General features: G+C 38.5%; 2 protein-coding genes across 3 annotated transcripts in view; both read left to right on the top strand.

Moving 5' to 3' along the window:
- Nucleotides 1-20,648: 20,648 nt before the first annotated feature.
- On the top strand, nucleotides 20,649-22,532 carry rpl38 (ribosomal protein L38). Its single transcript, XM_087782806.1, has 5 exons — nucleotides 20,649-20,674; nucleotides 20,871-20,896; nucleotides 21,504-21,564; nucleotides 21,662-21,784; nucleotides 22,462-22,532. Exons 2-5 carry the CDS (start codon nucleotides 20,894-20,896, stop codon nucleotides 22,485-22,487), a joined length of 213 nt encoding a protein of 70 aa, XP_087638932.1. The 5' UTR covers nucleotides 20,649-20,674; nucleotides 20,871-20,893; the 3' UTR covers nucleotides 22,488-22,532.
- A 1,462-nt stretch (nucleotides 22,533-23,994) lies between these two features.
- The window catches only part of ttyh2 (tweety family member 2), a 38,239-nt gene continuing 36,882 nt past the window's right edge, over nucleotides 23,995-25,351 (top strand). For both annotated transcript variants that reach the window (XM_087784054.1, XM_087784053.1), the window contains exon 1: nucleotides 23,995-24,401. In XM_087784054.1, coding sequence (XP_087640180.1) covers nucleotides 24,273-24,401 — 129 coding nt within the window. In that variant the 5' untranslated portion in view covers nucleotides 23,995-24,272. The remainder of the gene's footprint in view (nucleotides 24,402-25,351) is intronic.

The raw sequence follows: 25,351 nt of genomic DNA, 5'->3' as shown, positions 1-25,351 counted from the left end.
TAGAATTATTAGTAAAAGTGGAATTGGTAGCAATAGAAGAAAGATAAGTAGTAGTATTAGTAGTTGTAAGTAGACAAAAGTGTTTTTAAAGTTAAATGAAGTTTACAGGTCAAAGTGGAAGGAGTTGAACATGAGTTGAAGAGTTTTCCCATTCAAGTGAATGGTTAAAAAAAAGGTAGAAAAAGAGGAATAGAAGAAAGAGTTGAAGAGATAAAAGAAAGCTAGAGAATAGCCTGCATTTTGGGAACGAGCCGAATTGATAAAAGTTAGAATGGTTCAAATCTGATAAAAATGTGTTGGAGGAGATGCGGTACAAAATGTAGGTCATAGGAGCCTTCAGCATTCACACAGTAAACCTTTATTAGTCCCACAGTGGGTTCATTTGTGATTCAGAGTACTTCAGTTTAATCTCCACATGTGCGACTACAACTGTTTGGATCTTCCCGTTTTCTGATCTTCATGCTTCTGTTTTTAATCAGGAAACACTAGGTCAGCTGGAGAAACTGAACACCTGGACTCGTGTGACCTGAAGGACCAAAGCAAACGTCACATTAAGTCAACTAACGATTTGTGACTTATAATGAATGTCTTAGTGAGTCCACAGAGTTTCAATATATTTAGGATATCTTTGAAATACAAAAACAAGCAACTTCATGCTTTTACTGGTAGATTTTGAGAGAATTAACTGTAATCATTTTTTTTTTTTACTTTAATCATTTTGATGGGCAAGAAAAAACTCTGAACAAGGACAATAACGTGCACCTTTGTCAGTGTCATAGCAATTAATTTGATTGTTTTTCTTTCAGGATTACAGTTGTTATTTAGTGTTTATTTCATTCTTCTCAAAGTTATTCTGATTATTTCTATATTTACTGTGATGTTGTTGACTGTTTTAACGTTATATACTTTTACGCACTTTTACAAAATTATCTCTCACATCATCCTGTGTAAGTAACATTGTTTTAAAACATATCAATAATCGAATAAAGTTCATTACTTTGGCTATTTGGTTGTTATGTGGACACATGGTTGTGAACAACGACAGACAAGCAGGGCAGCAGACAAGAATGCACAGACGCCTACGCATGTCAGTGTGTCTTTGTGCGCGTGCACGTTTGTGTGCGAGGACTTAAATCTGCAACACAACTCTTGTTGGTGTTTGCAAATTGATTGATTGACCTGTCCCTGAAGAGACACTTCTAAGGGAGGATTAACCGAGGAGCTTCATTTGGAAACTGATATCTGCTCACGGTGTCAGCGGCCACGCACGTCATGCTGTTTAGGTTTGTAGATCGACTTATCGAGGCGAGCCAGCGTCCCAGAGCAGCCGAGCGTGACACTTCGGTAGATAACAACAAGATCCAAACCTCAGTATTTGTGTTCAAAGCCTCAGGGGTTAAATGGTTATATGGCTTTTTCTCATTTACCAAGAGATGAAAGCAGGAGCGTGTCTTCGGTCGTGCATCCCCTGGAGAAAAAGCAGGACTGGGACATTAATAAAGATCTAAAGACTGAGGGGACTCACCATAGGCCGATCTCTCATCCTTGAAAATAAGCGCAATCCACTTTGACGAGCGTTTCCACTTCAGCCTTTTCCATTTCTTTTCACTTCAGGCTCTATTTCAAAATAGAGAAAATGACCTCTGTGCCCACCAAGACTTTGAGGAAGAAATGTGCTACATTTATTTCACATCCCTATGTAACTAATGCAGCATAGACGATTAGCTTGGTAAGTAAGTCATTTATATTTGTAGAGCGCTTTTCTAGACCAGGGTCAGTAGTTGTGGTGCTAATATTATCAAATATTGCAGTAATCTTACTCATCCTCTCAAGTATGTAAGACTTTACTTCCTGGAACTTTGATGAGTTGTTGTCTGTCTGCTCTGTGATATTTTCAACGTCTTCTCCGAGGGTTGTTGGCTCTAGTGGTCGATGTTTCTAAGGTAATAAGAAAATCTCTTTTGGAACGGTGAAAAATGTTGTTGTTTTTCATTACCCCAAACAGATATCAACTATCTCCCAAGTTCCCAAGTTGCATTTTGATCCGTTTCCAATCCTTGAAACTACTCGAAGGATTTTTTTTTTTTACACTTTAAAACACGGATATCAAATGCTTGTCCTCGCAAGAACCGCTGGCGGGAACTTGACTTGCGTTGGCACCGGAATTGGCAGAATTCGACTTTTGAGAGAAACGGCACATTTCCCACTTCGCTGCCCCGGTTCAGTCAAGAACCTGGCCGCCGTACAAGGATAAGACGCCTTCGACGGTGGCGGAATCATTAGTGACTCGAGAGACTTTAGGAAAGCGCCACAAATGATGTCTTGAAGTGTTAAAACTCAAACGGCTCCGTCCATTGTGTTCAACTGTGCGGGACTAAATAGAAGCTTCTAAATTCTCTGCAGGAGGTCTGATGTGTTGGAAAAGTGCTTTTGCCAAAAAAAAAATTCAATTCATGCTGGCGGATTTTGAGGAGGAATTAAAGTTTGATGTTTGCAATCAGGCTCTGATTATTCCTCTAGTTTATATAATAGTTTACCTGAGATGTCCCCAATAACAATGTCACTCACAATTAGGCGTCAATTCATGCTGATTATTAATGGAAGAACAGACTCTATGCGGCAGAAGTCAAAATGAAAAAGGTATGTCAACGCACATCATCAATTTTGGAAGTCCAAGGGACTCGTTTTATAAACAAAGCACACAGATTATAGCTGTCTGGAGAAGTATTGAAGTTATTATGTCATAACGCACACTGGTCTGGAAAAGCGCTATATAAATAAATATTACTTACTTACTTACTTACTGCTCTCGTAACCTCTCGTTCGCTGAGATTTCAGACGGGGGAGAACTTTATGTCACGGTCTGATGAAGCTTCCTGAAGCAGCGTAATCTCGTTTAGAGATCAGTAGGTGGTGCTATCAGTTTTTAAAATAATGTGAAGTTTCATTACAACAGTTGGACGAAACAAATGAAAAAAAAAAAAGTGTAGAGACCGCCATCTAGTGGGCTCTAAAAAAAATAACACTGCTTCATGAAGCTTCATCAGACCAGCACTAGTAATAAGTTCAAAACATGGTCAAGATGAGGGACTTACTGCATCTTGGAGAGGAATTTGAAACAGGTAATTCAGGAAAAGGTGGGTTTTCACATCACTTGCCTCATAAGGCTATTCTCTGCAAACTAAACATGACTAAAGTGACACTTTCATCGAAGTGCCAGTTCAAAGCTCAGACCATCAATCATTCGACACATGCTTCTTAAAGAAGGTAACCCAGATTACCATTCAAAGGTACTGGTAGGCCTAGAGAAAGTGTTGTACATAAAAGCAAAAATAAAGGTGACAAAAGAAGAGATAATAGGGCTCATAAAAAAGGGGTTGAGGGGAAAGGGGAAGAGTTTAGCAGGTAACTCAGACATGTGGATTTGTGCACCAATATGAAACTAAGACAATATTTATCATTTTATTTATTTTTGATCGTAATGCTGATATAAAGCTATCTTCAAAAATGTAGCTGCAATCCCGGTGAATGGAATTACTTTTTATTTTTATAATCAATGAATCATTTAATATTCACCATTCCTGCCAAAGTTTTAAACTAATAGTGTTGAATTTCTCTGGCTAATAATAACTGAACATCCCTTAAATAGAGATTTAGTATAATGATCGCACAATTGATTAGGAAATTTAAAAAAAAAATGAAATACAGAAAATAAATTCCTGTCATTTTATAAGGTTTAACGACTTATTTGTCCAATATGGGCCAAGTTTGTCTGGCAAAACTCCTTTGAACAAGCTAAAAAGCAATCTTCAGAAAATAATGGAGCTTGGGATGAAGAATGGAAGCAAACAAGCCATGAGTGGAAATAGATGTTCTTGGCAATAATAACTGTGGAGTGAAGCCGAGTGTGTGGTCAATGTAGAGTATAAATATACATTAAAAAAGCATATTCTGTAAAGAACTCACTGAGTGACACGGAAATAATGTCTCTGGTAATAGTTTCTGCTGTGTGAGAGAAGTTTACTTGGTACAGTGGAAAGTGATAATGCCATCCAAAGTGAAAAAACCTGCAATATTGATATTGTTCTTGGTCTCAGTCCACTCTGTGTTGTCCTCTACATGCTTTACATCAGCTTCACCTCTCGTGTTGTGTAGTCAAAGTGGTCAGTAAGAAAGGAAGGTATATTTTAAGTGCACAACTTCCACAAATATTGAAACTACGTTAATATAAACATTAACTAAAAATATGTTTCATGCATTATTTTTGGGAGTAATAATGCTCATGATTATGGTCCGATACAGCAACAATTTTAATTGTAAAAAAACAAAATCATTCATAATTTTCATTCTTGAAATCACCAGTTGTACTTAAACTGTTTGAAGGATTTGGGGGTGAAATTTGTTTCTATGTCAACCGGGTACAAGTCGAAGCAAAATATTACATTTAATCCTGGTTAAGGGAATACTCTTGTCCACTCAAAATGTGCTAGCAGAGATTCAAAAATTGAACATTTGTACGGTTATTTGTAGTAATCAGTGGTATCAATGCACATAAGCAACACACTTCAGTAAAGACTGAAAATGTCACTTTTGTTTTGCTAACTGTTTTGTTTCAGATGCAAGATGTTGCTCAATATTATCAATGATGGTTACTGTCATGGATGACGAAGAGGCGGCAGTGTAGCTAGTGTCTTTTATTTCTGTCCAACAATTACATTATTAAGTCTAACAATAGTCTGTAAATAAAAGAGACAGTTTAGGTGGGCGTGGCTGCAGGTTGCGAGATCCACTTGGGAAGAGGATAAACAAAAATTGAAATCCAACATCACCAAAGAGAACCAAAAGTGGTCAGGAAAACAATCAACAAGAGTTCAAGGCAGAGTCCAAAAAGTCAGACAGAAGCAAACATTACCAGGGTAGAGGATTCCCGCCTTTATACCTGGCAGTAGATCGCTCATCGTCGCTCAGCTGTGGTTCTTGTGGAGCCCCGCGCTCGCTGACTGTCAAAAGAGAGAGAGAGCAGGCAGGAGCAGGAAACTATGGTACAAAATAAAAGCCCCTGGAAGAGAGATGTGAAAGTTAAAAAGAGTCCTTCAGAGTTCAAGATGCAAATAAGCAAACACTAGGGATGTAAAGCTTTAAAACTTTAACCAGCTAAAAAACAAGTAATAACAGTCATATAATATACTTTAGTAAAAGGCTGAACCTCCATCAAAGTCAAATTCTATAACATCTAAGGAGAAAGTGTTCACTCATGCCTGAATCTATTACACCTGTGATATTCTATAGCATGAACTTTAAACTATCTGAAGGTGATGACAGAATAGCAAGTTTTGTTTATTGTCTGCTCTCATGTTTCCTGTCATAGTGGAATAAAAAGGTAAAGAAAAAATACATAATGTTAGTATGGTTACTTCCTTGAACCTTTTTTGTTGGTCATAAACAGTTGAGTTTTTTCGTCGTCCTTCCAAATCCAAACGAAGATGTTACTTCTGACCGTGACCGTGAATTCAATGCGGAAGGGAGTTTAAGATAAACCCGAAATGTCATTTTTGCGCTTTTTTTTTTTTTTGTTACCCCATTTCAGCTCGTTGTCGTAGTGCCGCACAGCATGAAGGTGCCCTATCCAATTTCAGGGTGAGGTGCGCTTACATTTACAGCTGATGGTGGGAAGTGTTTTTATTTTCTTCATGGTAGCATTAGCTTCCTCCTCCCATTCTTATCGTAGTCTTCGAACTATCTACATTGTTATCTCTAAATCAGGGGTGGGAAATTCTATCAGGGGCTGCAGGGGGTCCAGGTTTTTGTTTCAACCAATCAAGAGGACACCTTTTGACCAATGTGTCTTTGGATTGTAATCAGTTGATTGTCAGTCTGGTGTTGCTTGTCTGAGCTGAAACCTCATTGGTTAATCTGTCCGTGCTCGATCGGTTGGAAGAAAAAACCTGTGCTTTAATCTGTACTGTACTGTAATCAATCATCTAGATTTAACACACATTTCAAATAGTCACTTGATTAACTGATAATCTTTCATATTTAATTCATATTAAATAATCCTATTCTTGCATTGCATTCACTTAAACTAAACTCAGGTTCACAACTCAAAGGCCGAGGTCACAAAGCCTCACACACACAGAAAGATTAAACAATCCCAGACTCCCAGGAAGTCTGGACACCTGTTTGAGAACTCGCACTGAAAGACACAACAGTCCAGTAAGTTGCTGAGAACGGATTCTCTCTAGAAGACAACAAACCTTTGGTAAATTTCCACTACGATCACGTGCGACCGGCCATCTTAGAATCAAGTGTTTACAGTCACTGACCAATCCTACATGCACATTTGACTAGAGGCGTTAACCTGAATATTCTACTTAAAGATCCACCATTTGTCTGATCTTTGCGTTCTGGCATTCAAAGACGTCTGCGATATATCTCTCTGCTTGCTAGCGCCCGTGTTCACGTAAGTTTGTCTCTGACTTTTGCATAATTCACTAAACGAGCATTTTTCTTAAACTCATCCATGTGTCTGTCCTTCATTCCATCACCACGTACGAGGCTGGGGAGGGGTCGGTTCATCGGAACACAAAAACCCCTACCAGTCTCAAGTGCTTCTCAATTCTTAGTATGCGAAATTTAGTGCGCCATGCACACTAAATTGGCGTACTAAAACGCCCACAAAACTGAGTATGGATCGATGGACACTGTCTACACTAAACGGCCGCCATCTTAATGACATTGTAAATGAAGGTTACGTCATATATATATATATATATGCATATATATTCATATACGTACAGGTGTATTTTCCGCAGCAGTAGAAGGATGAGACATCTTCGGTGCTGATACCAGCTTAAATATCTCGCGAATATTTCGATTCTCATATTTTTTCTTTATTTATTTTTCCAAACTTGCAAAACATGCTGCCAGCAGGTGTCCTGATAGCGTTCAAACAGTTGGTTGCAACCATCGTTAAATAGAAGTAGAAAAATAAGCTCAGGTCACGTCATTTCTGGTTAGTCCGTAGCGGCAGTGTTTGATTTGAGACATAAGATCTGTGGAGAATTTGCGTACTAGTTAGTATGTACACTATCCTGATGGATACTAACTTCTAGTATACTAAGAGAAGTATGCGATTTGAGACACAGCACTGCACCCACTGCTGCACTTGAGGACCGGAATTGCTCACCCCTGCTCTAAATGGTTTGAGTGGTTGTCTACCTCACTGGCCTTTGATGGACTGCCTACCTGTCCAGGGTGTCCCCGATCTTTAGTCAGAGACCCTGGAACTCCTTTGAGAGAATGAAACCAAAGGTAAAGATTTACTGATCTACCCAAACATTTAGACCGTTGATAAAGAACATACATGATCTGTCAAAAGATGCACACAACAATCAAAACTCATTTTTTGTTGTGTGCATAGTGTGTTAAATATCTATTCTCCGATGCCCACGGGGGCGAAAACTTCAAAACATCCGTCTCCAGAATATAGAATGAAATGCCGACCGCCTTCTGCCGTGTTGCTTCGCCGAAGCTCATGAAAACTTATCAAACACGTCGAGAAAAAAGTTGCTCAGGTTTGAAGAACTTCTGCCAGCCCCAGCGAAACCAACACGTCTTGCTGTTTGGTAATGTAAGTTATCATTACCCAATTCATTTCTTCCCACCATCAAAGTCTTCTTTAACTTCCCCGTCATATGTGAATTCGGTGCAGACAAATTACTTCTGCCAGTTCTTTCCTCTGAAGTCAGCCTCTGAGAAGCAGCAACTGGGTTCAAATGGAGCTGAGCGAGTCCTTTGTATATCTGTCGATAAGTATTGAGCGCGTTCAATACAACAAATGTCCTCCGCTAAACAGCGCTGTATTTCAACTCGCTAATAAGTCATAAATGTTGATGTTCCATTTATTCCCTTTTAATGTTGTGATGTTTATTAGCATCTTGGCAAAGCGATAGAACTCTTCCTTCCTGTGAATCCCATTAACACTTAGGCAGGCTGACCTAATTTCTCCACAGAGACTAAATATATTCAAATTTCATATTATTCTCTTTGATCTTGTCTGCCTGACTTGCTAGTGCAATACAATATTACTGCTCGCTGTGAAAACTGTGCTGCGGAAGGAGAACTGGGTTGAATTTTTCAAAGATGTGGAGCCGATTGAAAAAGATTTCCTGTTGAGTGGGACAAATCACCTTAATGAACGCTTACGCCCGCTATGGGTTTGTGTGCGGATGAGAGCGACGCAGGGAAATAATTGCCGGATAATTATCAGCCAGTTTTAGCTCACTGGTGTAGCACCAGCACTGATATAGTTTAAAGAACTAATGTGTTGATTTAAGTGTGTCCTAAATAGATCTTGGACCTCTATGTACTCACCAGTATGTGTCTGTTTGTACAAAACTTTCTTTTCATTGAAATATATACATTAGAAAATGTGATTAAGCCCCGCCCACGTTTTTTTTTTTCAGTTAAGATCTCGATTACAATAACCACACCCACTCTGCTGTGATTGGTTTGAGGTTGACTGAGGTTTGAGTCTCCACCTTAAAGGGACTCGTTGTATAAACAAAGAGGGGCATGATTACAGCTGGCTGGAGGAGGAGTAAAGCCACTATTAAGTCATGGAATGGACTCTGCTCTTGTAACCTCTTGTTTGCTGAGATTTCAGACAAGGGAGAACTTTATTAAGTAATAAGTTTAAAACATGTCATGATGACAACATTTGAAACATGTGAGTGAGTCAGTAGAGTTGGGTTTACACAGAAGTTGCCCTTTAACCCCTGTGTTATCTCAGGGTCAAGGTGACCCTGGAGGCCCCAAAACAAATGTGTTTGTGGTATCCCTTGTGTTGTCTCTGGGTCAAGGGATACCAAATAAACTGGGTCTCATTGACCCTGAGATAACACAAGAATTAAGAATAAAAAAAGGGTTTTTTTTAATTGAGTGAATCCCAGATAAAGTATAGGATTCAAATCCACCTTCAGGTTTATTCGAGTAGATTTTTCAGATCAGAAAATATATTTACTGATGAGAGGGCTCTTGTAAGAATGTCTACATTTGCCCGCTTGGCTCGGCCCCCAAGTAGCTGGGATTAGCGTAATGACCCAGCAAAAATACCTTCCTTAGACTCGTAGGTAGCAGCCGCTAATGATAGCCATGTAACATTGTGTGTTACAGTAGCTGTTGGGGAACTTGTGTAGGAGAAAGAAACTCACAATGGACGACAAATAATCAATGACCTGGTGATAATGACACTTGCCTCACGTCCAACGCTCTCGGGATACAACCGGCCTGAACGAGAAATGTTTTCCAACCATTATATTTACCAGAGCAAGCATGAGTAAATTGCTTAACGACTGTTTTGTGAATTCCAAATAGATTCTCCGCCCAATCTTTTCTCAAATCCCCGCAGCCCTTTAAGAGAGCAATCAGTGCATTTGAAGGTCTTATCTCATTTTTGCGATAACTCACTCGTTACCCCAAGAGTTCATTTTAATATCTTTTGGTACAGATCATCAGCTAATTACAGCTAACAAAGAGCAGCTGGGAGGTTCATGGTATTAGTGGAAGTAATGATCCGGTCTTAGCGAGGAATAGACATAAATGAAGTTCTGGAATTTAATGATTATCCAAATGAAATCAAGGGTCAGATCCAACTTTTAGCGTGTCTTAGCTCAAAACCCTCATCCCGTAAGTAGCTGCCTCCACTGGGCTGTGAGGTTGAATCAACACTTAGGAGATGATTTGGTTTTCTAGTGCTGGGAAAAGAGAGATCCACTTGTCAATGTGAGGAGCAACAAGGGAGTTCTCTTGGACCCACACAAAGTGAGGTTTTGTAAATGTGTACTGCAGGGGTCACAGGTTATATAAGAGTTTTGTTTTACCAATTCTTTAGAAAGTACAGCACAATGTTAAGAAAAGCTGTCGATGTACCTACAATATACCTGTCCAACGACAAGCGTTCAAAGAGCACGGCTCATATGTGAATATGTTAACATTTTAAAAAAATTCACATAACATAGGTTAGCATTGCTGTGTGACCTCTTTCCATACATACATTAGAAAATGTACTTGAGCCACGCCCACTGAAAACACTCTTGTTTACTATAACCACAATGTGTTGTGGATGACTCTACAAAATAAATAAAGAATTTGAATAAATGTATAACATTACTTCTTAACAATGATTGTATCATCTTGTTCTTTCTCTTTTCTCTCTGTTCTTGTTCTTATTTTATTTTGATTATTTTCTATGAAAAATTGCTGCATTTGCATAATTTGGAAAAAAAACAATAAAGTTCTAACTTACCTTACCTTAACCAGCATCTGTGCAAAAACATTTAAGCTGTAAGACATAGTTTAAAGGGTTAGTTCACCCAAAACTTTACTCATTTTTTACTCACCCTCGTGTCGACTAAGCGTTGGTTTATTTTCAAAGTAATCTTTTCCTTTTTAATTTCTTTTTTTTTCCTTTTAGGCAAAAATGTATGTTCATTTTAATGTAGTGACTGGAGCTCTGTTTTCACCTTTGTGGAATTGTCTTGAAAAGAAAGTCTATATTTTAGCAGCCGTTGCTAGGCCAGAAACCTTAATCATACTTGCAATGTGTTTCAATAAAGAAAGACATCAGGCAGGAGCTGAGAGAGTGATAACTTCTGCTAGAAACTAGACTATATTTTAATATATTTAAGTTTTTATTTAACAATTCCTCTTGTCGAGGCTTCAATACATGATGGATGTTCCATACCAGCAGTGTGAAGGTATTTGAATTTAAATGTTTTTAAGTGAGAGATGAAGATAACTGAGCATCAGTCGCTTCTTTAAAATGGACTTAATTTTTTCTCTATAAGTCTTAAAAGGAAGATATTATGACCAAAAAGCAGCAAATTGTTCTGCTAACGTCGGGTCTGGACCAATCACCTGGACCTTCTATTGCCTTCTGTCACTGTGTAGTGTTACTAAAGTTGTAGCTGGACTTACACTAATGTAATAAATTACCAAAGTTAAAGTGCAACAAACAAAAATGCTATTTTTAATAAAAAAAAAAATTGATATAGTGAACCTAGAATGTTTTGTTGTAAGTCGTGGCAATGCAAGCCACTGGAGTGTCTGATTCACGACCACGCCCACTATTTGGTAGGAATAACTTCCACTTTTCCCTCTCTGGATGCTAACTCAAAGTGCACCAATAGAAACTGAGATAACCCTAAACATGCTGATGCACCAACAATTGTGTTTAGGCAGAGATTTATGTGTAGTCGTATATGAGTGTATGATGAAATGTCTAAAACTCAGAATTTCAATATACGAGCATTGTTTACGAGCTGAACTACACACCAAGTGGCAGCTTGTCAGGTCGGACTAGAATTCCATTCTAATAGCAGGAAAATGCTGGGAATGATTTATAGGAATGGCCTTCATAGCGAAAGCTCCTAATCCATCAAACCCAACAACAGAAAAATAAGCTTTAATATTTAATTTTAATTATATCCGAAAGAGAATAAGGACGTCAGCTCCACTGTTTTGATAGTTTCCTCCTCGTGCAGTTTTTCACGAGAAGGAGAGTTTTTATTTTGATCGCCTTGAGTGAAAGCCTTTGGCTTTGTTTTAGTCTTGTTTACCTTCAACTCTGAAACACTGCATTTTTATACCATTGTTTTCTCAAGGAAAACTCATATTCTCCACTGAGAATCAGTCAACAACTCTGGGGGTTTCATGCTTTTTTCATCGACTGTCCACCAGTGCATAGAACTGTGGTCTCTGCTACCGAAGGGGGAATCTCTAGACAGTTCTTTCTTTCACCTTCAGGGCAGTGAAGTTGCAGCGATGAGGTTTGAGTCAAAAAACAAAAGGTCACACTGAGGTAGAACTGAAGGATCTTTTGGCTGTATTTCATCTGCAAAAGGTGCATTATTGTTAATACCTTTGATTACAATAATTTCCCGAAGGAGACCTCCTGAGGGATCAATAAAGTTTTACCTTACCTTACCTTACCTTAGAGATGTCAGATTTGTAGATTTAAATTTTGGTTTTTGCACATGGATGGAGGTCAAACCTCGATGATGATTTAATGGCCAGAGTGTACATGGAATTAAGAGTCTGAGGACGTTAGCGAGTGAAGTGGACTGGTTCTCTAAGTGTTTTCTATTTTATGCAGCATAGACCTTGTGTCCACACTCACTCCAAACCTCTTAAATCCCTTTACCTTCACCCCTCTACTCTTGTCCTCCTTTCATCTCACCCGTTTCTCACCTTTTCGATCTCCCTTATCCGTTTTTAGTCCTTATCCTGATTCTATAAGTAAATAGAGTCATGGCTTCTTCGAGAAAAAAAAAAGGAGCTTCGTGATGGAGTTTGGGATGAGATGACACTGTACAAACATGACCTCCTTATGAAGAAGAACCTTTCATGTCATGATACCAATTCACTGACAAGAGTGCCTACTATTTGTTTTCACTTTTAGTCTATTGCTGGAACCATTGTTTCCCCATGTACAAATCTGTACAATTCAAGCGTTTCTTTTCTTCCCAGACGAAAAGGCAAAGGTTCCTTTTTCTATTTAATCATTTAGTAAATTCCTCCAAAAGCCCAAAGTCTCTATAAAAATCGATTTAACGATATATCACGGTATTTTATTCCCGACAGTATCTATATTCAATAGCACTGTATCAATTAAGAAAAATATATACAGTATATATATATATATATATATATATATATAATATTTTACAATTAACACATTGTTTATTCATTTGTGTGCTGCAATTAAATGGTAAGCAATGTTCGTATTTTCCTCCGTGCCAAGGTAACAACAAAACCGGCGAAATGTCAACAATGAGTGAAAAAGAAAAGATACACCAGCTCCAGCAGCTTTTAAAGCTCATGTTTGGACTCATTTTGGCTTTAAAATAATAAGTTAAAACAATTAAACACTGACAAATACTGGATTGTGAATGTTGCTCCTGGTTGTTTGAGACTGTTAATGCACTTTATTGTGCATTGTTAATAAAAGCATTTTATAAATAGCAATTATGAACATTTTTATTACTATTTTGGGAAGCACTTCTGATTGTAGAAAATAAATGCTAATTTATTTTTTGTAAAAGCCAAAAAAAGTTTTGTTTCTTTTAAAAGAAACAATATATAGTTGTTCCTACAGTATCGCAATGTATCGTGGTATCGTCATCAGCTGTTTCATGAAACCGGTCAAATGTCTTTTCTGGGTCCAAATGAGGTGCTTCAAGCTTGATGCCATCCGCCGGATTTTTATTACATTTCTATTGTGTGTTGAACATTTCAAGACACGTATAAATCACTTTCCCCCCTTGAGTAAAAAGCGAATTAAATGCCGAGAGCAATGACAACTATATTTACATGCATTATGTTTTAAAACACTTGTAGTAAAAAATAATTTACACTGAGATGGAAACATTCAGGTCATAGCCTGCGAGTGTAATTTCCACTTTTGTGTACAGTGTAATTGGAAAAGTAAAAAAACAAATAAAATAAAGCGAGAAGCCCTCTGGCTTTTTACGTTGTTGCTCCCTACTGGCTTATTAAAAAAAAAGCGAAATGGGATTTCGTGATATTTTAAAAAAAACAAAGGAAGAAGAATTTCTTAACCATTACAGATGAGATTGGATGGTGAAGAATATCCAGATCGGCATCAAGTAAGGTGAACGTAATGATACTCATCACTTGTGCGAAACAAGCACGGTCGGCAGAGTTCTACCTGGGAGCTAATGAGCAAATCACCGCCATCTTATTTGTCATTATTAGTCCATCACAGACCCGGAAACTGTGCAGTCGAGAGGACGAATGAGTCAGGCTTTCACAAGCAGAATCTCATCATAGAACTTTAATTCAACAAACTTAAATTATCTGTCAGCTGCTTCTGCATGTCTTTGATCAACCGTTGATATATATTTTATTTTTCGATGTTTCCGGGATTTCTATGTGGTTTCACTGTGAATTTAGATCATTCTTGTCTAGTGTTGAGAACCATTTCTATTTAGAAATGTGTTCCATCTTAACTGATCTACTAAGACAATAAATGGAGTCCAACAGAATAATTCAAATCTAATCTTGACCTTTACAGTTTACGGTATATTTAATTAAGTTTGAGACAACTCTATACTTTAAATAACCAACTATTCTACATTGTACATGTATACGTTTCCATTACAATCAAACGTGTTAAACCGTTAACAAACTATTTTCATATCATGAAACAAGATAATGTTTTGATTAAAATCATGTGGAGAGTGGGAAGGTTAACACACTTAAATCAACACAGTAGTTGCTCTTTACAGTCTCCACCTACACCATTCCAGTTCTTCTAACAGTGTCAAAGATGTGTTCAATATAACATTCCTATGTTGTTTATTGATCCTTTTCTGTTATACTTGACAGACTTAATACTTTAATTTTTTAACTAATTATTAGTGTTACAAAAAACATTATCTATGTCTTTTGTTATTTATGTGTCTCATGTGAACTATATGTATGTGTTTTTACATTTTTCTTTTTTTTTAACACCTCTACCACTGCATATGTATTTATAGACGCCAGGGAGGTCGTTCACCTTGACCTAGAGACAACACAAGGGATACCATAAACACGTTTGTTTTCGGGCCTTCGGGTCACCTTGACCCTGAGATAACACAAGGGTTAACCCAACTTTCCTGACCTACTGACATGATGATAGTGGTGTTTTGAACGTATCACTTTAAAAAGTTCTTCTCCCTCGGCGAACAAGAGGTTACGAGGGTGGAGGACATTATGACATAATAATGGTCTTCGCTCCGCCTGCTTCCTTGATTGATGACGCTGCATGACACATTTTTAATGTTTAACCAATCACAGCAGAGTAGGTCTGGTTATGGTAAACAAGATTTAATCTCCGGAAAAAAAAAGCGTTTTCAGTGGGCGGGGCTTAAGCACATTTTTCTAAGTAAATGTTTCAATGAAAAGAGAGTTTTGTACAAACAGACACATACTGATGATACAATAGAGTCCAAGATCTATTTAAAACACACTTAAATCAACACAGTAGTTGCTCTTTACAGTCTCCACCTACACCATTCCAGTTCTTCTAACAGTGTCAAAGATGTGTTCAATATATGTCTAATGTATGAGACTATTCCTGGCTGAGCCAGTGGAGCAGAGATGGACTCACATATCAGCGTAGACTTGACAGGTATCTCCCTTCGACAGTCCTCAACACGTGACAGACGTGGCGCTCCCTCCTCTCCAGAGCGCTCCCATCTCAAGTCGACTGAGAGGAGGAAAAGTTTGGACCCGACTGCATCCGTTGACCTGGTGACCTTGTAAAACTTAAATGAAAATGGGAAACGCTATTGGAATTCTGCTCAAGAGCTCGGGATGGAAATGTGGAGCTGGTTTCCACCAATCTAGTGAATCGATCCTTCAGGTATTGATTCTGCTCGTCTTATCGAAAGAACATCTGCAGGTGAGAGGAGATTCTTGAAGAGTGTGGGAGGTACCAGCCCCGGCTCTTGGTGTGAGTAAACAAATATTTACCTCAATATATATAGTTTTACTACTACAAAAAAATATATATTTTTAATACTTTCTTTTCATCTCAGCGTCACTTTTTTAAACTAAATGATCCCTAATTCTGTCTTGTTCCAGCTGACTTTTGAGGTCAGCCTCTACATCTTCGCCCCACCTAGGACAGGAACCGCCCTCCAAATCTTCTGGACTCATGATTGGGTCGCGAGGCTTTCAGTTCCTCATGCCTGACGAGAGGTCCTCATCCCAGCGCAGGTTTGACAGGGGCTTTGAAACGGCCGCCTCCATTTCTACAAACTTTTGAAAGTGTCAAATTGCAACAAAAAAAAAACATCCCGGCGGCAGGTTCACCTTGATCTCCGTCTTCATTTGAGAATTCCTGCCATTTCTTCATCTGTTCCAATACATTCTTTGGTGGGTGTTGCATAGTCTTACTTTTTTCTCTCCTCCTCTCGCTGTGATCAGATAGTTGTGTCACGTCTCAGCGAGACTTTTTTTTTTTTCATTAAATGGAATGGAAGATAAAATATGTAGACATCCGGGACTGAGAGCTTTCCGCTATCGTTTTAGGGAAACGGCATGAATATGTGATGCAGATGACTCCCGTAAAAATCATTATCATGGAGATGTCTTTAGGCTCCTTGAAAATCTATTGATGGATTCCTGAAATTGGAACTGATTGATCACTTTCCCACTTGGCCCAGAAAGCCTTTTTTTTTTTCCTTCAATACAGCGAGGTTGTGGTGCTGAAAGGACGGAGGCACATAAAGAAAGACTCCAGAAAGGATAAGAATTTGTCTGTTCCAAGGCCAAACAGTTTGTTTGTGTTAAAGTGGTGCTCAACCGGACGTTTCCCACAAGTCCTTGTCCGTGAGTGTCACAGGGAATGTATTCACATGAAATACACATAAGATGCTGGTGGAACATCTCGTGTCAGTTCAGTTCTACTCTACACCTGAAATAAGTGACTTGGCTGTTGGAAAATATTAATACTGCATCAATCATTTTTGATCGACTAACTTTGATCTATGCACTTTATATTTGGACTTTATCTCTTTGAACTTTGTTCTTTTTTATCTACACTTTGTTCTTGTGTTTATGAAACTTACTGTACCTTCTATTGTCTATTGTTTACTTAACCAAGTTTCCCAGAGGAGATTTCCAGAGGGATTTATAAAGTCAATTTAATCTAATAATCTCATAATCTATGCATTTGTGTCTTCTCGTTTAGACTATTGTAACAGTTTATTTTGGTGTCTAAACAAGAAGGATCTGTCTAAATACAGAACTCTGCAGTGAGAATTCTGACACGCTCTAGTAGAAGAACTCACATTTCTCCGATCCTTAAATCTCTTCACTGGCTGCCAGTGTCTTTCAGGATCCATTTTAAAATTCTGGTTCTTACTTTCAGATCTATTCATGGTCAGACTCCTCCTTACATCAGTGATTTGATCCAGACTTACACCCCAGCTCGGGCTCTGAGGTCTGTGGATCAGAATCTACTGATGGTTCCTGAACACACTTCTGGACCAGAGGAGAGAAATCCTTCCAGGCTGTTTTTCTTTGGAACGATCTTCCTCTCTCTCTGTGTTTGATGATCTACTGACTCCTTCAAGAAACATCTTAAGTCACTTTTATTTGTGTTTTTTTCCTGGGACTCCTGTGTTTGTCTTATGTGTCTTAAACTTTTAAAGCATGTATTTTAACTGTATTTTGTATTTGTTTGTTAAAGCGCTTTGTGACCCTCGTCTAGAAAGGTGCTTTACAAATAATCTTAACTTTACTTTACTTTTTTTAATTACCATGCTCCTACTTATACAGTAGATCAACATCTCTTGGATCGGCCATGTGTTGCTGTTTAATACTGAATATTTTAGGGAATTATCTGTATCTTGCAACACCACATTTTAGCATAATCATTATTTTTCATGACTCACACAGTAGTCATTAAATCAAAAACAGGGATTTTATATGTAGAACTGAGACTTTTTCAACATACCAAGATGATAAAAATCGAAAAATGTGACCTTTATCTTGTTTTGTGCAGAGTTTGTTTATTCCAGCAATTTGATTTACAAGGTGAAACTAATACATGACTTTGACTTGTAACATGCAACTCAAAATATTCACTTCATTAGATTTAATTCGGATGATTACATCTATTAAAAACCTTGAATTAAAAATGCCAGAAAATTTGAATATAACATTGAATTAATAGAAAGGGGCTTCAAATAGTGAAATACTGGGCCCCTGATAAGTACGCATTCTTACATATGTACTTAGTACCTGGTTTAGTTTTAATTGATTTACTGCCTCGCTGCAGTTCGGCATGGATGGTGTCAGCCTCTGGCACTGCTCAGGTGTTATGCAGGACCATGATCTTCAGCTCTGCTGCATTGTTCGTTCTCATCTCTGTCATCTTTCTCGAGACAACGCCCCATTAATGCTCTGTGGGTTTCTGGTCTCGGCAGTTTTGCTGGTCAATCACAGTTCACCCAAACTTTAAATTTCACCTGTTTTCTACTCACACTCATGTCAACTAAAGGTTGGGATTATTTTCAGAGTAATCTGTTCCTTTTTAGAGTTAAAGGGAAGAAATGTATGTCCATAAGACGGTAGCGAATGGCACTCATTTTCTTCCTCCTCCTCGTCCAAAAAGACTTAAAAACATCCAAATATCTCCATGGTGCTCGTCTGTCCCATCCCTATGAATAAATACTTATGTATGAATTCTTATGTATGAATCGTTATGTATGAATTCTCCAATTGAGAGATCATAGTTGATGATCATGTGACACTATGGAGCTCAGATATTTGAAACTTGGGGTTTTCCTTAAATCAATGGTCATTCATTTTATAATAAAAACTGAACATATCTCAAGCAGCATTTACACTTTACGTCAAATATTAGTTTCACAGTTTAAATTGAATTGCTGACATGATATTGACAGATTTTTCATGAAAAGATTGTGAAAAGAGAAACTTCTACAACATTGAGATTGCATTTCCACACCGGTGGTAGCCAGAAATATAACTTTAAACACTACAGATTGGGTCTTTAACGTGGCCTTTAGCTACTTGTAGAAGAACAGTATCCTGTCTTAAACCCATCACCTCACGCGCTGACAGGTGTCTGTCCCGCTCGCCAGCGTTTCAATCAAGATGTTCTGGAGATGGCCAGAGCTTCACTCTCACAGTGAGTCTGCTGCTTTTCGCTAGTTCGGACAACTGGCTAAAAAGTCTTTTCCACTCGAAATCTCTCTTCATCTCGCAGCTACACGTCTGTGGGGAAAGGATATGTGTGTCTTACTCTTGCCTCAGGTTATATTTTTATATAAACTGCAGCAGTGCCTTCTTCTAAAATCCCATTCATGTAACCACATCTTGCAAAAACTATCAAGATAAAAAAAAGAACACATTCTGATACTGAACCTAAATATTACCTCCAAGATTACAGGGACTCAGTAATTTACCCTCAACCAGAATACAAATCACAGTCATTGTGATTTATTGGTTATTGCTAATGATTGGATGTTGAAACTTTGTCGGAAGTGTTCATAGAACAAATATTTTTCAGACGTGTTGAGGAACGATGACGTTATGTTACAATAAAACTGTCCTCGGTGCGTTTAAGTTAGAAGTCTGCATGTGCTTCCCCCGCGTGATGTTACTGCCCCCCACTGGCTCAAAGTAGAACTGCAGGTTTTTATCTTTTAACTCGTTAACCTTAAATACTGATTTTCTTTTACGAAGGCAGTTATCAATGTCCTTGACTTTACAAAGCAATAAAGCAGTGAATAAGGTGACATTTATGTTGATAGGGTAGTAAAACATTTTGCATTTGGTAAAAAAAAGAAAGAAAAGTGAAGTAATAAGATAAACTGTATCCTTTTAATATTTACTGACTGTTACATCAACACAGTTTATTAGCTCTTCATTTGTTTTGTACAAGTAGTTGAGTTTGACCGATGGTTTATTTTTTATAATCTTAATTATGAAATGATTCTTTTATATTAATGGGGAAAAAAATGAAAAAAAAATAGAGTAAAGTAAAAATAATATTTTCCCTTTATTTTAATTTAAAACAAAATATAAAAGTATTTAAATCTAAATTATCTAATAAAATGTGATAAAAAATGTAACCTTAAAATGTATAATATATGATATTCAGTGAACATGAGCATGAAATAATTAGAAGAGATAAATGTGACAGTGATTGTTGCTCCTGCTGTTCTTGAAGCTGCAGACAAACCTGAACGAGATCATCACTGAGTGAATATTGGGCTGAAAACACACATTTAAGAGATGCATCATGGGACCAATATAGTGAACACAGACAGATGGACGAGGTTAATTAACAGCAACTTGCCTTCTGTTCACTGTCTTACTGTGTTAATGTTGTGTCAAAGTTGGTCTCTTGGACCTCAAATATTCCTGAACGAAAACCCTTAAATAACTACAGCCGAACTGAATCTGAAGATGAACTTGAATTTGTGTTTAAAATATATGTATAGTATAGTTGATGACACCCAAATATTATAGATACATTTCTTAATGTTAATTTTAAAAATAGTTACAGTTGATTTAAACATAAATAAATATCAAGCCCAGTGTTTGCTATTATTGTGGATTCAAGAATCCTTTGAATTGAATAAAATTACAATTTACATTTTCCTGATATAAACACACAAGTTTGCCATGTCTTTAGAATAACACTAATGATTTTCTGGAACTCCTGTTGCGTTATCAGTTTTATCTTGATCTTTAAAGTATATACTTTATTGAATATTGTTTTGATTGTTTAAGTGCTTTGTGACCCTGGTCTGGAAAAGTGCTATATAAATAAAAATTACTTACTTACTTACTTACTTAGTTACTTATTAAAAATGTTGGGTGTGTAAAACGTATCAATACAATAATTTTACTTTTACATCTTACTTTTAAGATCACGGGAGGTGATCAGAACTTTATCGACTCGTCAAATTAATGAAACGATGGAAAATAGTTTAATGCTTAGAAATTGCGCCAGTCATTTAAATCGCTTTCCTCGATAGAATTGGTCTAAACGGCTCGCTGTAGTTTGCTATAAAGCACTAGGGAACCGGAAGTCCAGCCCCTTTTCCTCCGTAACACGGCAGACAGAGTAAGTGTCATGTCGCCATATAAACACAACCCGGTCAAAATCTTCATCCATCCTCTCTCTAAGAAACATTTTTAACCGATGTTGTATCAAATAATGTTTAAATACACCGCCCACTCCTATTCTGGCTTGTTATTTGTCGTCTATCACACTGTCTTCTCATTCGCTTACTGATTCCATCTGTCTTTGCTCCCCACAGCGCAAGTCTGCTGAAACGACAGCATGGTAAGCGTTTTTTATTAAATCTTAAATGCTTTGATTTGTAAAGATATTTTTATCCTGTCTATTTTAAAGTAAACTGTATATAAACCCAGTAGTTGAGCGCTCGGTTTGTCCAAGGTTAGCATTAGCACATTAGCGTGGATGCGCTTAAAGACGTGCATGTGAACTAGGTTAAAAAGGTTTAACTACAAACCTGCTTTATATTTTAACCGCATGTATCATACGCTTGACATTGTGGCAGTAAATGGTTGGTCATGCTATAATCCAGAACATGTTGTGATGGCATGATCCAGAACATGTTGTGCTAGCATGAGGCTAACCACTAGCGTTAGCATAGCACGTAGACTGGTTACTGAAGGCATGTGTTTACAGTTGAGTAAGACCTTATGAAGTCTAACATGAAGCAAGACGTCCAAACATCTCAGGCTGGTGTGCCCATGATGAATTTCACATGCTTGCAAGAATAACCATGGACCTAGTGCTGTGTTTCGGATTTGTACAGAAATATCAGTTCCACCGGTCCACTGACAAATACTAGGCAAAAAGTTAAATTTTACTAAAGTTATATTGCTTTAATACTGTGTACTGATGAAGTCTGTTTTGTTTGTAGCCTCGCAAAATCGGAGAAATTAAAGACTTCCTGCTGACAGCCAGGAGAAAGGACGCCAAGTGTAAGTTACAGTCTTTTAACCAAAAAAACGAAACTCTTGCCTCACAAGGAGTCAATATTTTTTAATGAAACTAACCTCGTATCTTGCACATTTACAGCCGTAAAGATCAAGAAGAACAAGGACAATGTCAAGTTCAAGGTGCGCTGCAGCAGATTCCTGTACACTCTGGTCATCACAGACAAGGAGAAGGCCGAGAAGCTCAAGCAGTCTCTGCCCCCTGGTCAGTATTCCTCAGATTCATAGTTCTGTAGGTACAGCAGTTAAATGCTGACCAATGGCTCCAAAAACTATATTATTGAACCAGCATCTAAAGGTGAATTTGCAAACTAATCCAGGAAACACTAGTACTCCTCGTTGATGCCCTTTATTCTGGAGGGACTCTTTGGTCAGAATTGCTTAACAACTTTTGATTGGGTTCAGCAAGTAGGCGAATATTCTATGTGATAAGTTTGAAATGTTTAAGTTATATTTTGAGTTTAATGTATGATCAGATTTATTGTGCTGTTCTTCCTAAACATTGAATGTGTGACAATTTTAATTTGGGATTTACTTGTAAAATGTGTGTGAGGAAGATTTGTAATTGATGAAAATCTGCTGCATCCCTACAATTGATTAGTTAAGAGTCTTAACTTTGGACTTGGGTCGATACGAAAGTGAACTCGGTTCATTTATTTGAGCCTTGGAGCGACTATTGCATGTATCGATGCGTTTAATGGTTGACGGCTAAAGTATTCATGAAGATTTCAAAAAAAGTTTGTCCGTCTCAATACGGTAGAATTATTTTCCTTGATATTGAAGTCAAACTGCTGTGAAATTGAAAATTGGGAGAAATACTGAAGTATCTTATGATGATCTCTGTTGTAGATGTTCTTTCTTTAACCTTTTCTCTCTCTGCAGGTCTGGCTGTGAAGGAGCTCAAGTAAATCTGCCATGTACAGAAAATTGTAATAAAAATTGGAAAAAACCCAACTTTGAACTTGTTTTGATTGATTATGCAGACATTATAAAGCAGGTTTACACTTGTGATGGTGTGTCGTATACTTTACACATGAAAACCTTGAATGGTGTCGACGCGTGTTGTCGCCATATAATCAAAACCTAGTCTTTGCTGTAAGAAACATTTTTAACTGAGGTTATATCATATTTATTACACCATCCACTCTAAATCTGGAAATGCCAAACCATGTTGACTCATAAGTTAAGATGGACATTGTTTTGTGCTCAGATATTGTTTCTTCAGTTTTTCCTGTAATGGTAAAAAAATGGACTTGCCAAAGTGTTTTTGGTTTCAAGAAGGGTTTGAATGTGACCGACCTGAAAATGCAACTCTTGGAGATGTAAACCTCTGGCAGCTTCTTATAGTTTTTGTACACCTAATGATGCATCCAGGCATTAACTTTACTGTCCTGGGTGGGGGGGCACAGGATGAATGCATCTGGCTGAAGATCTGAGCTTGAACTACTGAGGACATTTCTCCATCCTCTCCCAGTATGATGACGGCAGGTACTTGGAAGGGGAAGTAAGATTCCGACATGCATTCTGCTCAGAGGTCTGAGCCACTTAAACCGTCTTTTCTTGAGCAGCAGTTGTACTTCAAGGCTCAACCTCCAGGTACAACTCAATCTGGTCGCTAAGCTTGTGAGCATAAGTGAGAGCATGAACCTGAAAGTAGAGTCATGGCTCATGTCACAACAATGGAGCGGCGACCTTCTCTCAATTGTCAAGACCCGAAGATGAACCAATTAATCTCCACCTTTTCCCCGAATGATACCTAATGTATTTGATGGATTAAAGAAGGTTGCTGGTTCAATTCCAGTTTCCAGAGTTTGTATGTTCTCCCCGTGTTGCGTGGGTTTACTCCGGGCACTCCGGTTTCCTCCCACAGTCCAAAAACATACAGAGGTTAATTGAGAACTTTAGGAAATTGTCCATTGGTATGAGTGCGTGTGTGAATGGTTGTCTGTCTTTGTGTGCCCTGCGACAGACTGGCGTCCTGTCCAGGGTGTCCCCTGCCTCTCGCCCCATGACTCTGGGATAGGCTCCAGTCTCCCCGCGGGCCCGGGATAAAGCGGTTGTCAATGAAAGAATGAACTTGGTCTATGATTCCACTGGTCTGAGAAAATGAAAATAATTCCTACGTCTTCCCTTACAATAACACAATTCACCACTAGATGGCGCCGTGAGACGTTACACGCATGCTGTCCCAAAACTTTTTGGATCCTGGCAAATAAAAAAAAACAGGAAGAATCATCGAGGACACACTGGGACTGTAAGTATATTTAATAAAAGTATCAGTAGCGACGTAACGTAACGCAAACAACGCGTCACGGCACCGGGGGGTCCGCGCGTCCCCGCTCTCCTCCTCCCGCGTGCTTACTATCAAGCGCGCGCTCCCGCGGCAGTCGGCGCTGGATCTGTCCGCTCGTCCGCTCGAGTCATGAGTTCCGTGAGATTATCCCCCTTTTAACACGACCCCGCGTGGATTTAACTTCCCTTGACCCCCGGACGCTATTTTTCCCCCCCCGCGCGTCTCATCCCCACTCGCCGCCGCTCCCGCGTCACCCCCCCACGGACGAGCATGTTCTCCCCGTTATTTCTGTCACCCGCGTCTTTGTTTGCTTGGGTCTGAGCCCACGCGCACGGATCCTTCTGCACAACTTTTCCACCTTTTTTTTTTTTTTTTTTTTTTTATCTGAGGGGGTACAGTGATGTCTTCGGCTCGCGTGGATTACATCGCGCCCTGGTGGACTTACTGGCTCCACAATTTCCCTCACATCAACTTGAGGTTCCAGCCCACGGACAGCAGCTTCCAGCCGGAGGAGGAGAACTACCAGCAGGTCAGTGGGAGAAGAAGAAGAGAGAGAGTGTGGGGGCAGAGTCCCACCAGAAAACACCCAAGAACTGGGACAAATTCTGCCTTAAAGGCCCCTGGAATATTCTCAGCTCACTGGATTTTGTGTGTGTTATATTGGTGTGAGGAGACATTATATAATATTCAGAGATGAATCATTAAAGATTCATGTTCTTGAATAGATTGTTTACTTCCCTCGACAATTTCAGTTGTTCGTCCCTATCACCTTGTAGAATAACAAGTTTTACTACGAATACATTATGGCCAAGCTGAGCAAATAGATTGGGGGTCATCTATATACTGGGGTTTCTCTCCCATCACCCCGTGAGAAACTGACGCTTCTGAATAATGACTCATCTTGGATCCAAGAATCATTTCCTGGAGTCAGACTCAGAACAAACTTGGAGATGACCCTCTGGAGAAAACAATACTTGGTTTATATGAATGCAGAATTTGTTCCCAAGGTTGCTTCCTTCACATTTGTTTTAGAAAGAGTAATCCTGAAATTGGCACCGTTGTAGTGCGTCTGGATGATGAGGAATATAAAGAAGTCTGGTTGTAATGGACTGACAAACATTCTTACCTTTTAATACCATAGAAACCATCATAAATGTCTCTTCAAGTTAAGCATTTTGTTAAGCCTATGGAGTCCGTCTTTGTCAGCATCTTGCTGGGTCTGAAATCGCACCATTGTAAGTAAGTAAGTAATTTTTATTTATATAGCGCTTTTCCAGACCAGGGTCACAAAGCGCTTAAACAATCAAAACAATACTCAATAAAATATATACTTTAAAGATCAAGATAAAAGATTGTGTCACAGAAACTAAGAAAATAAGTCCTTCTTTACAATATACATTGGGGGTCTTAGAGGATTCCCACGACTGTGCAGACGAAAGCTTGCCTTTGAAGATCTTCTGCAAAGATTGAGAAACTGTT

The sequence above is a fragment of the Callionymus lyra genome, chromosome 2 (genome assembly GCF_982586985.1).
Source record: "Callionymus lyra chromosome 2, fCalLyr1.hap1.1, whole genome shotgun sequence".
Classification (NCBI taxonomy): domain Eukaryota; kingdom Metazoa; phylum Chordata; class Actinopteri; order Syngnathiformes; family Callionymidae; genus Callionymus; species Callionymus lyra.
Note: the sequence above shows the minus strand (reverse complement) of the source record. Positions and strands in the feature narration are given on the sequence as shown.